This window comes from Bufo bufo, chromosome 4, assembly GCF_905171765.1.
Source record: "Bufo bufo chromosome 4, aBufBuf1.1, whole genome shotgun sequence".
Classification (NCBI taxonomy): Eukaryota; Metazoa; Chordata; class Amphibia; order Anura; family Bufonidae; genus Bufo; species Bufo bufo.
In genome coordinates, this window is record NC_053392.1 from 434,222,076 (window position 1) to 434,236,007 (window position 13,932).

The window sequence follows — 13,932 nt, forward strand, 5'->3', positions numbered from 1 at the left end:
ATGCATCAGCCCTTTTGTCCATGGGATCTTTAAGGGATCCTAAATCCTCAAACGGGAGAGCTGATTTTTTATTTATCTTAGCTACAGGAGAGTCTACCCTCGGTACCTCCTGCCAGGCTGATACTTCTTGATCCTCAAAGGGGTACTTTCTCTTGACCGCTCTAGGGATAAAGAATTTTTTATCGGGTTTCTCCCATTCACGTTTAATCAGGTCTTTGATACAGTCCTGAATGGGGAACACCCTAGACTTTTTAGGCTTTAGGCTCTCAAACATAAGTTCTGGCCTAGACCTGGACTCCTTTTCCTCCTCCAGCTCCATCGTGGATCTAACCGTCTTTAATAGTAGATCCGTATCTTCTGCTCTAAATAACGGCTTCCCTGTCAAATCCTTAGAGGAGGAATCTGAGTCTGCGATAGCGCCCTGCTCAGACTCAGAATCCATAGTATCCTCCACTACTGTCTGAGTCTTCCTATGTCTGGATGAGCTAGGCAGGGATTTTTTAAGATCTTCCACAGAAGAACGGACTTCATTTTTAACTAAGTCTTGGATACTTTGTAATAAAGATGGCGACTCATCTGCCACTAACTTATCTAGACATGGTTGGCAACATGTTTTGGGGAAAGACGGGTCCAACTTCTGCTTGCAAATTCCACACTCCTTAGCTCTTGTTTTGTGGGTAGCTTTTCTTGGGGCTTCTTTAACCTGCATTTAATAAAACAGCCTAATCAGTCTAAAACTGACCATAATAACAACTCCCCAAAGGGAGATGGTGGGGGTTAACCCCTCTTACTCCCATGCTGGATTCAGAACCATCCATGCTGGATTCAGAAAGCTGCTCCTGTCTGTCAGTGCGCGGTTGTACTTCCCCCTTCTTCCTGCATGATAATGCTGCTTCAAGGGGGCAAATGGAGGGCCGTAAGTGCCGCCTGCTGTCCGGTCGGTATCGGCTTGCTGCTGCTCCCTCCACGCTGGCTGGCCGGCGTTCCCTTTTTCAAATGGGCCGTGCAACGCCCGCCATGTTAAGCTCCTCCCCTTCTGGCCGGTGGAACGCACGCGTCACTTCCGATGCGACGCGGACGCCCAGACTCGGCCTGCCTCAATGAGAGGAGAAGATCCACCTCCCCCTCTCACGCCGCAACTTTGCCGGCTAGGCAGGGATCACGAGGCAGCTACAGGCATCCCCTCCCCATGGCTCTGAAGAAGGGAAAAATGCCGGACTTCTCAGCGGCTCCTAGTGGAGACTTACGCCGACAGGTACCTCCACTAGGTTTCGATCGTTTTAACCCTAGAGGTCCTGCAGCCCAAAGATAGACCTGGAAAGAAATCCTCCTGTCTCTGGACAGGAAACAGGAAAGAACTGAGTGGTGGAAGGCAATGGACCAATTTAAAGATCTGGGAAGTTCCTGTTTCCTGTCCGGAAGGGGGAGGATCTCTCACAGGTGCTGTCATGGGGCGTAATGGAAATACCGGCCAAGTTAAGCCACACCCCAAAGGGGGTGAGGTTGTGGGGGCTTGGCTTAACACTGGGTGTTAAGTCGCCATCATACTGTGGATCCTCATATTAATGCCTCCATTAATAATGCCCAGAATTAATAAATAAATAATGCCCCCAGTAATAGTAATGCCCCCAATATCGCCCCCCAGAATTAATACTGTCCACATTAGCAGCCCCCAGTTAGTTAGAATAATGCCCACCCATTAGTGCCCCCAGTTAGTTAGAATAATGCCCACCCATTAGTGCCCCCAGTTAGTTAGAATAATGCCCACCCATTAGTGCCCCCAGTTAGTTAGAATAATGCCCACCCATTAGTGCCCCCAGTTAGTTAGAATAATGCCCACCCATTAGTGCCCCTAGTTAGTTAGAATAATGCCCACCCATTAGTGCCCCCAGTTAGTTAGAATAATGCCCACCCATTAGTGCCTCCAGTTAGTTAGAATAATGCCCACCCATTAGTGCCCCCAGTTAGAATAATGCCTACCCATTAGTGCCCCCAGTTAGAATAATGCCCACCCATTAGTGCCCCCAGTTAGAATAATGCCCACCCATTAGTGCCCCCAGTTAGAATAATGCCCACCCATTAGTGCCCCCAGTTAGAATAATGCCCACCCATTAGTGCCCCCAGTTAGAATAATGCCCACCCATTAGTGCCCCCAGTTAGAATAATGCCCACCCATTAGTGCCCCCAGTTAGAATAATGCCCACCCATTAGTGCCCCCAGTTAGAATAATGCCCACCCATTAGTGCCCCCAGTTAGAATAATGCCCACCCATTAGTGCCCCCAGTTAGAATAATGCCCACCCATTAGTGCCCCCAGTTAGAATAATGCCCACCCATTAGTGCCCCCAGTTAGAATAATGCCCACCCTTTAGTGCCCCCAGTTAGAATAATGCCCACCCTTTAGTGCCCCCAGTTAGAATAATGCCCACCCATTAGTGCCCCCAGTTAGAATAATGCCCACCCATTAGTGCCCCCAGTTAGAATAATGCCCACCCATTAGTGCCCCCAGTTAGAATAATGCCCACCCATTAGTGCCCCCAGTTAGAATAATGCCCACCCATTAGTGCCCCCAGTTAGAATAATGCCCACCCATTAGTGCCCCCAGTTAGAATAATGCCCACCCATTAGTGCCCCCAGTTAGAATAATGCCCACCCATTAGTGCCCCCAGTTAGAATAATGCCCACCCATTAGTGCCCCCAGTTAGAATAATGCCCACCCATTAGTGCCCCCAGTTAGAATAATGCCCACCCATTAGTGCCCCCAGTTAGAATAATGCAAAATAATAATAAAATAAAAAAAAGCACCCACCTTCTCCATATGCTCATGCCGCTGTGAACACTCCCTGCTGACTAGAAGCTCAGGACAGGACCTGCGCTCCAGCGTGATGATGTCTCACAGGTCCTTTCCTGAGCTTCCAGTGAGCTGCGTGAGCAAATGGAGGAGGTGAGAGCTTTTGTTTTTTCTTTTCTTTTTCTTAGTTAACACGGGTGGGGTGGGGGATAGGTAGGGGGAGGTAAAGGCTGCACTAATGAGAGCTCCACAGTAGAAGCGCTCATTAGTAACAGTCCTTGTAGGAAAATACCGGCAATTAACATTGCCGATAGAAAAAAAATTACAGACACTGGCAGGGCCACTAAAATACAGACCTTGCCGGTGAGATACAGGCCGGGTGGCAACCTTAATTATGTTTTATTTGTATGTATGTACTTATGCCCCTGGCTGGCATCTACAGGTGCCCTCCTGACAGTGATGCAGTTGAATACTGCGATGTGGGCAGCAATATTTTATGCTGCACTGTGGTATTTGGTTCTGCTGCTGCAGCAGTATTTTGTGCTGCACTAAGATAAGCCCTGCCTACTTGTGTTGTCCCTGCTTTCTGTCAATCTGGATCCGCCTACAACATGGGGCCACTTTTAGATTTTTTTTCCAGGGCCACTTTAAAGGGGTTGTCTCACTTCAGCAAATGGCATTTATCATGTAGACAAAGTTAATAGAAGGCACTTACTAATGTATTGTTATTATCCATAGTGCCCCCTTTCTGGCTTGATTCATTTTTCCATGGCATTATACATTGCACGTTTCCATGATTACAATCACTCTGCAATGCAACAGTGGTCTCTGTGTTTGCACACTATAGGAAAGACGCTAGCCTCTCTAGCGGCAGGTACTGCGGGAGTGAACGCAGAACGGCGCTTTTTCCTACAGTGTTCAAGCACGGCCACTGCTGCTGAATTGCAGGGTGGTCGTAATCATGGATACAAGCAGTGTATAATGTGATGGAAAAATGAATCAAGCCAGCAAAGGAGGCAATATGGATAATCACAATACATTAGAAAGTACCTTGTGTTAACTCTCTCTACATGATAAAAGCCATGTGCTGAAGTGAGACAACCCCTTTAAGTTCCCATTCCGCTACTGTTTAAACATTTAGATAAAATGATACAGTATATCACAACTATGATGCCTCCAATACAATGTCACTCTCCTGGTGCTGTACCAAGTTTTCTAAATAATAATGCATGCATCAAAGTCTTAGGCCCTGATTTATCATGCCTTCACTCCAGAATTCTGGCTTGCGCAATTATATTTTTTTTTTACTTTTTGTATTTTTACATAACTCATTCCAGTTTTGTAATATGGGTGGAAAAGTGGTTGTGGTTACCTACGTTAATGAGTTTCACTCCAGATTGATAATTTATCATTTAAAAAAGTAAAAAGTCGCAATCTCACTCCAGGAGGAGGGTGGAGTAGGAAAACTAGAGTAGCTTCTCTAGATAAAAGTGTTGGGTTTAAGGATGAGACAAATTTATCAAACATGTGACATTTGCTAAATGTGGCATAAGGTAAGTCAATGCAGACTCAAGCAAAACAGACTTCAAATATTCCTCTCATGATAAATTCCCCGCGTAGAGTCTTCTATAAGGCTGCCCTGTTCAGAAGGGCATAGGCAATGAGCATTTCAACATTATCATGACACCGAGAAGACAAGTACAATAGCTTGTTATAGTACAGTAGCTGGGTGGTATTCCACAAAACACATGCCATGTATTGGGGCAGAACATGTGCCTAGTAAAATAAAAATAAGGTCCCGACTTTCTTCAGAGGTGTGAAGATTGCAAAATTTGCCAAGTCTAACAGATAACTTACATAAACCTATTTGACTTGGCACATGTCTGCTTTGCTGACTGCATGAGTCGTCACTAATGTGCATCTGAACAAGGGCTAGTAAGGTAAAATATACGCTCAGATCCATATAGTAAAGTAATAAATTGGTATTCATTAAACTCACTAACCTTCTGACTCATAGTCAAGACTAGAAAAATCAAAATGTTCTTCTAAAAGAGAGGAGTTGGCATTTGGTGACAGGAGTACCATACTATTCCTATTTCTTACAATTTCTTCCTGGAGCCCCTTCAGCCAATCTTTTGTCTTTGGTCTCACTCTTACTGTTTTGCCTTGAACCTGTCCAAAAAATTAAGTGACACTTGACATTAACCAGGTCTGCACATGATGCAGTAGGGATCTCTAAACCGGAAATGTGGTGCCTTGAAAATCTATTCATACCCCTTGAACTTTTCCACATTTTCATTTATATCAAAGCATACTCATGTGTTAGAATGGCTTTGTCAAACGTCCAAACCTAAATCCCATTGAGAATCTGTGGCAAGACTTGGAGATTGCTGGTCACGCACGGTCTTCATCCAATCTGACAGAGCTTGAGCTATTTTGCAAAGAAGAACGGGCAAAAGCCTCTAGATGTGCAAAGCAGGTAGAGACATACCCCGAAAGACTTGCATCTGTAACTGCAGAGAAAGGTGGTCCTACAAAGTATTGACTCAGAGTGGCTGAATACAAATGCACTCCATACTTTCCAGATTTTTACTTATTAAAAAGTTTGAAAACCATGTATTAATTTTGTCTTCACTTCACACATACTTGTTACTTTGTGTTGGTCTATCACATAAAATCCCATTTAAGTTTGTGGGTGTAACATGCACGATTGTGGAAAAGTTCAAGGGGTATGAATACTTTTTCAAGGCACTGTACATATTGGCCCTATTTTTAAAAAAAATAGTGCTTTAACAACATTTACAAAATGACACTAAAAAGAGTTAAAGGGGCATTCCCATCACAGACAATGGGGGCATATCGCTAGGATATGCCCCCATTGTCTGATAGGTGCGGGTCCCACCTTTGGGATCCGCACCTACAACAAGAATGGAGCGGGAAGAGCTGTGGCTGGAGGACCCCGTATTTCCCAGGGTCCATTCACCACCAAGCGCTGCTTCCATAGAAGTGGATGGGAGCGCAACGCACATGCGCAGTCCCTGCTTCCATTCATTTCTATGGGGCAGACGGAAATAGCCGAGCCAGCTGGCTCAGCTATTTTTGCCGCCCCCATAGAAATGAATGGAGGGCGGCTGCACATGCACAGTGCACCCTACGTTCATTTCCCCGCTCCATTCTCATTGTAGGTGCGGGTCCTAGAGGTGGGAACCGCACCTATCAGACAATGGGGGCATATCCTAGCGATATTTCGCCATTGTCTGTGATAGGAATACCAGATTAAGAACGAATATAAGTTCATATCCATAGATTACACCCTGAAATACAGGGTGGGACATGAAAACCAGGACCCAGCTTCCCTTGTGTGGCATGTACAGGATAATAATCAGGCCTCATCATGAAAAGTGGCTTATAGTTAAGGCTCATGCACACAAAAGGTATTTTCTTTCTGTGTTTGTTCCGTTTTATGCGGAACCAATCGTTTTAACAGGTCCATAAAAAAAACAAAAACAAAAACAGAAGTTACTCAGTGTGCATTCACATGTCTGTTACGCAAAAAAAAATTGAACAGGTCCTATTATTTTCCGTATAACGGACAAGGATAGTACTGTTCCATTAGGGGCCAGCAATGCACATGGACGTCATCGGTATTTGCACAGTGCAGCACTTTTTCCATTCACTACCAGTATTTGTTAGGTTCTTTCAATAAGGACCCGGTAGAAAATAATATGGCAAACCAACCTGCCGATTCTAAAAGCGTGTGCCCCATATTTCCTGATGCTTGTGTGAAACTGGCCTTTTGCTAGTGGTTTCTTAGAAATAGTGTACTGCATATTACATTATACTTTCTGAGGCAAAGGATGTGCAGTATGAAAGAGCCCCATCATTTATTTCCAAGAATATTGTTCTTTTAAATCCTAATCACATTTACCGGGTAGTCCTGCACAAAGAGCTGTCTTCACACACAGAAAAGACATAATATATTCCAATTTGCTTTGACGTATTCAGTGCAGACTGCAAATCATAAAGACATAATTGTATTCCAGCAGCTCCCACCTTCCGCAGTTACAGTGATGAGCCTGAATGCTATTAACTGCTTTAAGTATGGCACATTATCTTAAATGCAATTTACCTTTAAGCCATCTAGATCAAGAACTCTTAATGCCGCCCTGCTGTCAGCAAATGTAACCATCATTTGCCCTCCTATTAACCTGGTAATAGAAAAGCAGAATATGTAATCTTAGAACAAACTGGGGAGATTTATCAAAACTGGTGCAAAGAAAAACTGGCTTAGTTACCCATTGCAACTAGATTGATCCTTTAATTTTCCAAAGAAGCTCTGAAAAATGAAAGGTGGAATCTGATTGGTTGCTGTGGGCAACTAAGCCAGTTTTCCTATACAGTTTTTATTAAATCCCCTCACTAAACGTTCTATTGGAAAGTTTCACATTTCTAACTAACAATTTAATAGGTTTTAATTATCAAAGTACGAAGTACATCTATGACTACTTTATATCCCACGTGTAAAAGAAAACGGGCATCAAATTTACTAAAGAAACAACTATATAGGTGAAAGCACTGTGCAGTATTTCAAAAGTACAGATCTTTTGATAACAGACTGTCAAAAGAGGTGTAAAAAACAGTAGCTACAATGTAAACCTTTGTCGTAAAAATTACAAGGGGCCAGTGGTGTACTAAGTAGGGGGGGGGGGTCTGCCCCGGGTGATAGCTGTCAGGGGAGTGCCAGCCGCTATGGGCATCTCCATCAATACAGATGAAAGCGCTCATTGGTAGAGTGCCATGGAGTTGGCGATACTTTCACTCACTGACCATGCTCAGCCACCTGCGCTCCTTCTCTCCTCCAGGCCTGGTGTGTGTGGGCCACTGAGGCATTATACTGTGTGGGGGGCCACAGGAGCATTGTCGCTGGATGGTGAAGAATGCCCTCCTGACTGTACACTGGTCTAGTGAAGGGCAGGGGCGTTGCTAGGTTAAAACATTCGGGGGCCTGGGCCCCTGATGTTTTGTCCAAGGCCCCGAATGTCCTGCCTGCCTGCTAGATACAACTGTATTGCCATCCTCAGAACACTGGAAGATCTGAATCTAATACACTGGAAGATCTGAAGGACCTGTGGTGACCTCACAGGTCATGTGACCAGCAAAACAGGCAGTGGTTGAAAAGTACCTGCGATGATGTCACCATCGTGTGACCAGTGCAGGAGAGGACAGCAGTGAAGAGGAGAAGACCTGGGGGAAGAAGCTGTGGTGAGATCTGCTTCATGAGGAGAGGTAAGTGAAGGGAGATGCAGAGCAATGCTGGGAGTTGTGGTTATTTAACTGGGACTGTATGTTAGGACTGAAGGGAGGGATGTTATTTACATGGGACTGTGTGTTGGAGGTGGCTTGGGAGGGGGTCATGTTATTTACATGGGACTGTATGTTGATGGTGGCTGTGGGAGGGAGTTATGTTATTTACATGGGACTGAATGTTGAGGCGGCAATGTTATTTACATGGGACTGTATGTTGAAGGTGGCTGTTGGGGAAGAATGATGTTATTTACATGGGACTGAATATTGAGGGGGTGATGTTTACATGAGATTGCATGTTGGAGGAGGCTGGGGAGGAGGTGATGTTATTTATATGGGACTGTATTTTGGAGGAGGCTAGAGAGATGGTGTGATGTTATTTACATGGGACTCTATGGCGGAGAGAGAGAAATAGTGTTATTTAGATGGGACTGTATGTTGGAAGGGCTGAAGGCAGGGGAGTGATGTTATTTACATAGGACTGTATTTTGGAGGGGGCAGGAGAGATGGTGTGATGTTATTTACATGAGCCTGTATGGTGGACAGAGGAATATAAATAATGGGGTCACTGTAGGGGTATTATAAATCCAGGGGACATTAGGTGTTCTTATTACTACTGGGGGCTCTATAGGAGGGACATATAGATCTGCCTTATTTCTACTAAGAGCACTACGGGGGGGCCTTATTACTACTGAGGGGTCTGTAGAGAACTTTATTACCACTGGGGGGAAAAATAGGGGGCCTTATTTCTACTGGGGGCTCTGTGAGGGTATTATTAATACTGGAGGTCTCTTCTACTAATGGGGGAACTCTTGGGGAGCATTATCACTGTTGGGGCCACTGTAGGGGGCAGTATTACTAATGGGGGCATTCTAGAAAGGAATTACCATTGGTGGGACTATGAGGAGCACTATTACTATAGGTGAACTCATATTTCTTCAGGATAGTATTTGGGGGTATTGGGGAGCACAGCGAGCAGCAGAATAACACTATGGGGACTCCAGGTTGGGGGATGATGATAGAAATGTGGGGAAGCCAAGATGTCTGTGTGTTACACTCTGCAGAGACGAGGCGCGGCTGAGAGAGGTTATACGAACCTAATGGAGAAGATGACAGAGAAGATCTGGATGTGACAGGTATGTGCTGCTGTATAGCAAGTACAGCAAAATGCAGTGTGTGGGGGGAGGGGGAGACTTACAGAATTGCCATATATTTATTGGGGCTTGGGCCCTGGGTCTTTTGAGGGGGTGTTTCGATCCACCCAGCGATGAAGCTGGGCTTTAATCTCTACTCCTCTGCCTAAAACTAATGGCACCAATATCTCTGCGCAGCAGGGAACTAGGAAGGAAAGCGGCACAGCACTCGATGACACTCGTGTACTACTTTTAATGAGAGGTCCTGTTTAAATGTAAAAATATATATTTTTTGGTATGGGGAGGTGCCAGAGAAAGGACCCGCACTGAGTACGCCACTGCAAGTGGCCTTTAATATTCGAAACACCAAAAACATGACCAAATATAATTAAAAAATACCAATAATTGTATTCCTTATGAATATATAATTACACAATTCATTTAAAAAATAGAAACAGATAAACGGCCCTTAGTCTTCCATATGTTTCTTATTTCACCAATAAATTGCATAAGCCCTTACATTGCTAAAGCATAAGAAGCAAAACCCAGAGAAAGCTCGGTCACCACAGGTGTTTACTTCTTGTGCTTTAGCAGTGAACGGCCATTTGTTATCTTTCCCATTTCTGTCAGATTTTTAGTCTATGTGAATTGTGTAACCATTTATTGCAATTTACAGCTAGGTATTATTGCTATGTTTATTAGCTTTGGGCAAGTACCTTTCTCTGGCTTTGGTTTTTGATAGCTACTTTGTGGCTGCTTCATGACTTGTTTCACGTCGGTGTGTTTAGCAATTACATCATACTTTCAATTTGTTGCTTTTCACTTTTTACTCCATTAAGTATTTGTACCTGTCAGATTCAATTGCCTCCCACTCCATGCATTTGAAAATATCTGTTGTTCATACTTTGCTCACCGTACAAGGACAGCTGTCCCATGATTCTGAAATCGTTCCACAAGCTCTGAACTTAGATCTTCAGGAAACTCTGCTTTCTCTTCAGATGTCGGAGAATCAATGTGGACTTCAACTGTGGCATCCAGGGGACCCTGGGATGAAGAGATTTCCTGAAATATCTCCTCTCTCGCTGCCACATCCACCTCCTGAACTTCCACCTCCACAATGGCTAACACAGGTCTATAAAGAAGAGAAAGATATACAAGTTCTATTCAATATGTACAAGTTTATTACACATCCTGCTAATTATAAGTGTCACATTAGTATACAGAGACCCTTGTTAAACAACTTAGCCTCTCATTCTATGTTCAGTCTAACAGGCTTGGATTCTCATTTTTCCCAAATGATGCCATCCAACTGTGTCCACCATATGACAGACTGCATGATTTTTCTTGGCATCTGTAAAGTTTTTTTTTTGGAAAAAAATTCTTTATTATTTTTCTGAACCAAAAATGTGAATTCCATTACATATAGTATAAGAAAAAAATACAGGTAATCATATACCAATTCACATACTTGACCCCGTTATACCCACCCCTTGATTCATTGCAGCGGGATCCGACAATATCCGCTACTCGTGGTCATCCCCAAATACCACAAATAGCCAAGCTCTTTGGAGCGAAGAAAAAAGTAAAAAAACCCGCCCCTTCCAGGACTACTCTGCATTTCTTACAATTCTTCTGTAAGCATCAATAGTATCTATCTGAGCCTTCCACTCGGAATAAGTAGGGCTATTTTTTGTGCCCCAATATTTAAGAATCAAGGCCTTTGCGGCTGTGAAGCTCTCCAAAGAGATTCTAATCTGATAGGGCGTTAAATCCGTATGGGTGAAAAAACCTAATATTGCCTGCGTAAAACAGCGATTCAATTTAATCTTATGTCTGCTGTATAGATCTTCATAAATTCTAGTCCAAAATCTGTTTATTTCTGGGCAATCCCATAACAGGTGACCTAGACCAGCATTTTCGGCTGAACATTTCCAACACGTATCCCTTCTTTCCCTATATATTTTAGCGAGGAAGGCAGGGGAGTAATACAAGCGATGTACAATCCTGAACTGGATTAATCTATATTTTTGGGATATCGATGCCTTTTTTATATTTCGATATACTATATCCCAATCAACAGTGCTTCCTATACCTAATTCAGCATCCCATCCTCCCTCGCTTTTAAATGTTGTTATTTCTCCTAAGCAGTCCTGAAATCTACAATATATTTGTGAGAGAGTGAGTTGTGTATCCCTAAATTTGAAACAATAATCTAAAAAGGAGTATGCCCTAGTAATCAAAGAGTCTTTATCCTGGGTGTTCGTGTATGCGTGTCTAATTTGTGCATATCTATATCTATCTAGAAAAGTGACATTTATACCCTTTATTAAATCATCAAAAGGGATAATATTTCCGTGAGATATTATTTGGTTTAGACGGTTAATACCACGTGAATTCCAATACTTATAATCTTCAATTAACCTAAACTCTTTTAAATTGTGAATGTGCCAAAGAGGAGTAAAAAGTGTGGGGCTGCTTACACCCAATATCTTTTTAGTTTTATTCCAAACCTTATCTAACGTGTCGCTAATTAAACACAGTTTTTTTCTTTTTCCCGGATGCCCGGTCTCCAGGATAGAGAAAATGTCTCCATATGGCCCCAAAAAATCCCTTGAGAGGATATTCAGCAGCGTCGCAGACTGGTGATCCCCCATCTGTAAAGTTAATCTTAAATCCAAGCTATGATGCCATGAGCCTCCCCATCTATATTCCACAATCGCCTTGGTACTGGCTATAAACATTGATGGTACTGACTGCTTGACCATTAAATATGGTACTTTTGTAACACATTCAGACAATTCACAATTTTTCTTTTAAAGGGAATCGGTCACCAGATTTATGGTGTCCTAACTAAGTGCAACATAAACTAGAGAAAGATCCCTTAACAGAGTACTGGGTCACTTTATTTAATTGACCTAGCCGTTTTGCCAAAATCTTGTATTAAATAGCTCCAGCGCATGTCGAACAAGTCCCCATATTCATTAAGCTCCTGGCTCTCCCCGCCCCCTGCTGCTGATTCATATGGAAAGAAAACTGTCAATCAGAGGCAGGTGGGCGGGGAGAGCCGTGAGCTCATGAATATGGAGACTCATTGGCATGTGCTGGAGCTGTTAGGATTTAAAAGTGAGGGCAACAGAAAACTGTTGACAGATTCCCTTTAACCCTCTAACTGTTTTGCTCAAGCTTTGAGAAAAGATCTTAAAAGTGTTGCCTCACTTCAGCAAATGTGATTTATCATGTAGAGAAAGTTAATTCAAGGCACTTACTAATGCATTATTATCCATATTGTCTCCTTTCTGGATTTGATTAATTTTTCCATCACATTAGACACTTTTCGTTTTCATGGTTACGACTACTCTAATCCAGCAGTGGTGGCCGTGTTTGCACACTATAGGAAAAAACACAGGCCCATGATTCCTCCTGCGGTCCCGGCCACCAGAGAGGCTGGCTCATTTGCAAGCACGGCCACCACTGCTGGATTACATGGTGGTCATAAATCCTGGAAAAAGGCAGTGTATAATGGGATGGGAAAATAAATAAAACCAGCAAAGGAAGCAATATGGACAATCACATTCCATTAGAAAGTGCCTTGAATTAACGTTGTCTACAAGATAACTGCCATTTGCTGGATTCTTAAGACTAACACAACTTTGATAAATATGCTATTACTGTAGGGTACTGTTATAACTGGTGTGGACATTATGCAGAAAGGAGCACTTATAAATTATGACATTTTGCCTACTGATGATGAACAGCAAAAAGGAGTATGCAACAAGTGCCATATTCACAAAAATGGCTTATGGAGGATGTGACTTTCACACAGGATGCTGTCACTACTGAAGGGGGTGCCACTGGCCCTGACGTCCTGGAGCTAGCTCTGATCTTGACCAAATTTGAGGAAATGCAGTTGCATTTCCTAGTGTGTTAAAAATGGGAGGGTGACATTGGCAATCTTATTTGGGAGCTCATATGACTTGATTATCTGGGCACTACATGTCACATATTACGGAAACGGGCACAGGCAGGAGTACCATGTGCTATGCAGAGCTCCTGCCTGTGCCTGCTCTGCTCAGCTAAGAGCTATGCATAGCACATTGAAACAGAAAACCCTGCATTGATTGAATGCCAGGATTTAGCAAAGTGGAGCGGGCACAAACAGGAGCAGTGATGTGTGCCCCTGCAATTACTGAGCTCGCTTCGACCCCTATTCCTGCAGAACTGTGGAATCCATACACTGAATAAATGTCAGCTGTGTACGGGTGTATGGTGTATTTTAGACAGTGAAAACCTCTACAGATACCCTGAAATTCAACTGCCTACTTTGGCAGTAAAACAGTAAAATCGATAAATAATATATTACAAACATGAGTTTTAGGCATTTAGAATATCCTTAAAATAAAATTGTATAAAATGTTAGCATCACCTATCACACAGCTGAATGGGTTATGCCACCATCACAATTTATTCACTAGATAAGTATCATATCTGTGGGGGTCAAACTGCTGGGAGATAGTCAAGCGCTGTACTTAGCTTCTCTTTGGCAGTTAACAGTAAATTTCATATTCCCACTTGTACTGCATCATAAATCGTGAGTCTCTTTATCTCCGCATGCAACATAGCACAACAGTATAAACTGCTCGTCAAACCTGCTCGTCAAACCTGAGTCTAAGGGTACTGCTCCTTTATGTCCATAAATCCAGCGGTA

At 43.2% G+C, this 13,932-nt stretch overlaps 1 protein-coding gene across 2 annotated transcripts in view; it reads right to left on the minus strand.

The window, feature by feature from the left end:
* Positions 1–13,932, minus strand: part of SYNJ2 (synaptojanin 2) — a 287,057-nt gene that overhangs the window by 50,859 nt on the left and 222,266 nt on the right. For both annotated transcript variants that reach the window (XM_040429362.1, XM_040429360.1), the window contains exons 19-21: positions 10,141–10,359; positions 6,920–6,998; positions 4,794–4,962 (exon numbers count right to left, since the gene is read on the minus strand). In XM_040429362.1, the coding sequence (XP_040285296.1) occupies positions 4,794–4,962; positions 6,920–6,998; positions 10,141–10,359 (467 nt within the window). The remainder of the gene's footprint in view (positions 1–4,793; positions 4,963–6,919; positions 6,999–10,140; positions 10,360–13,932) is intronic.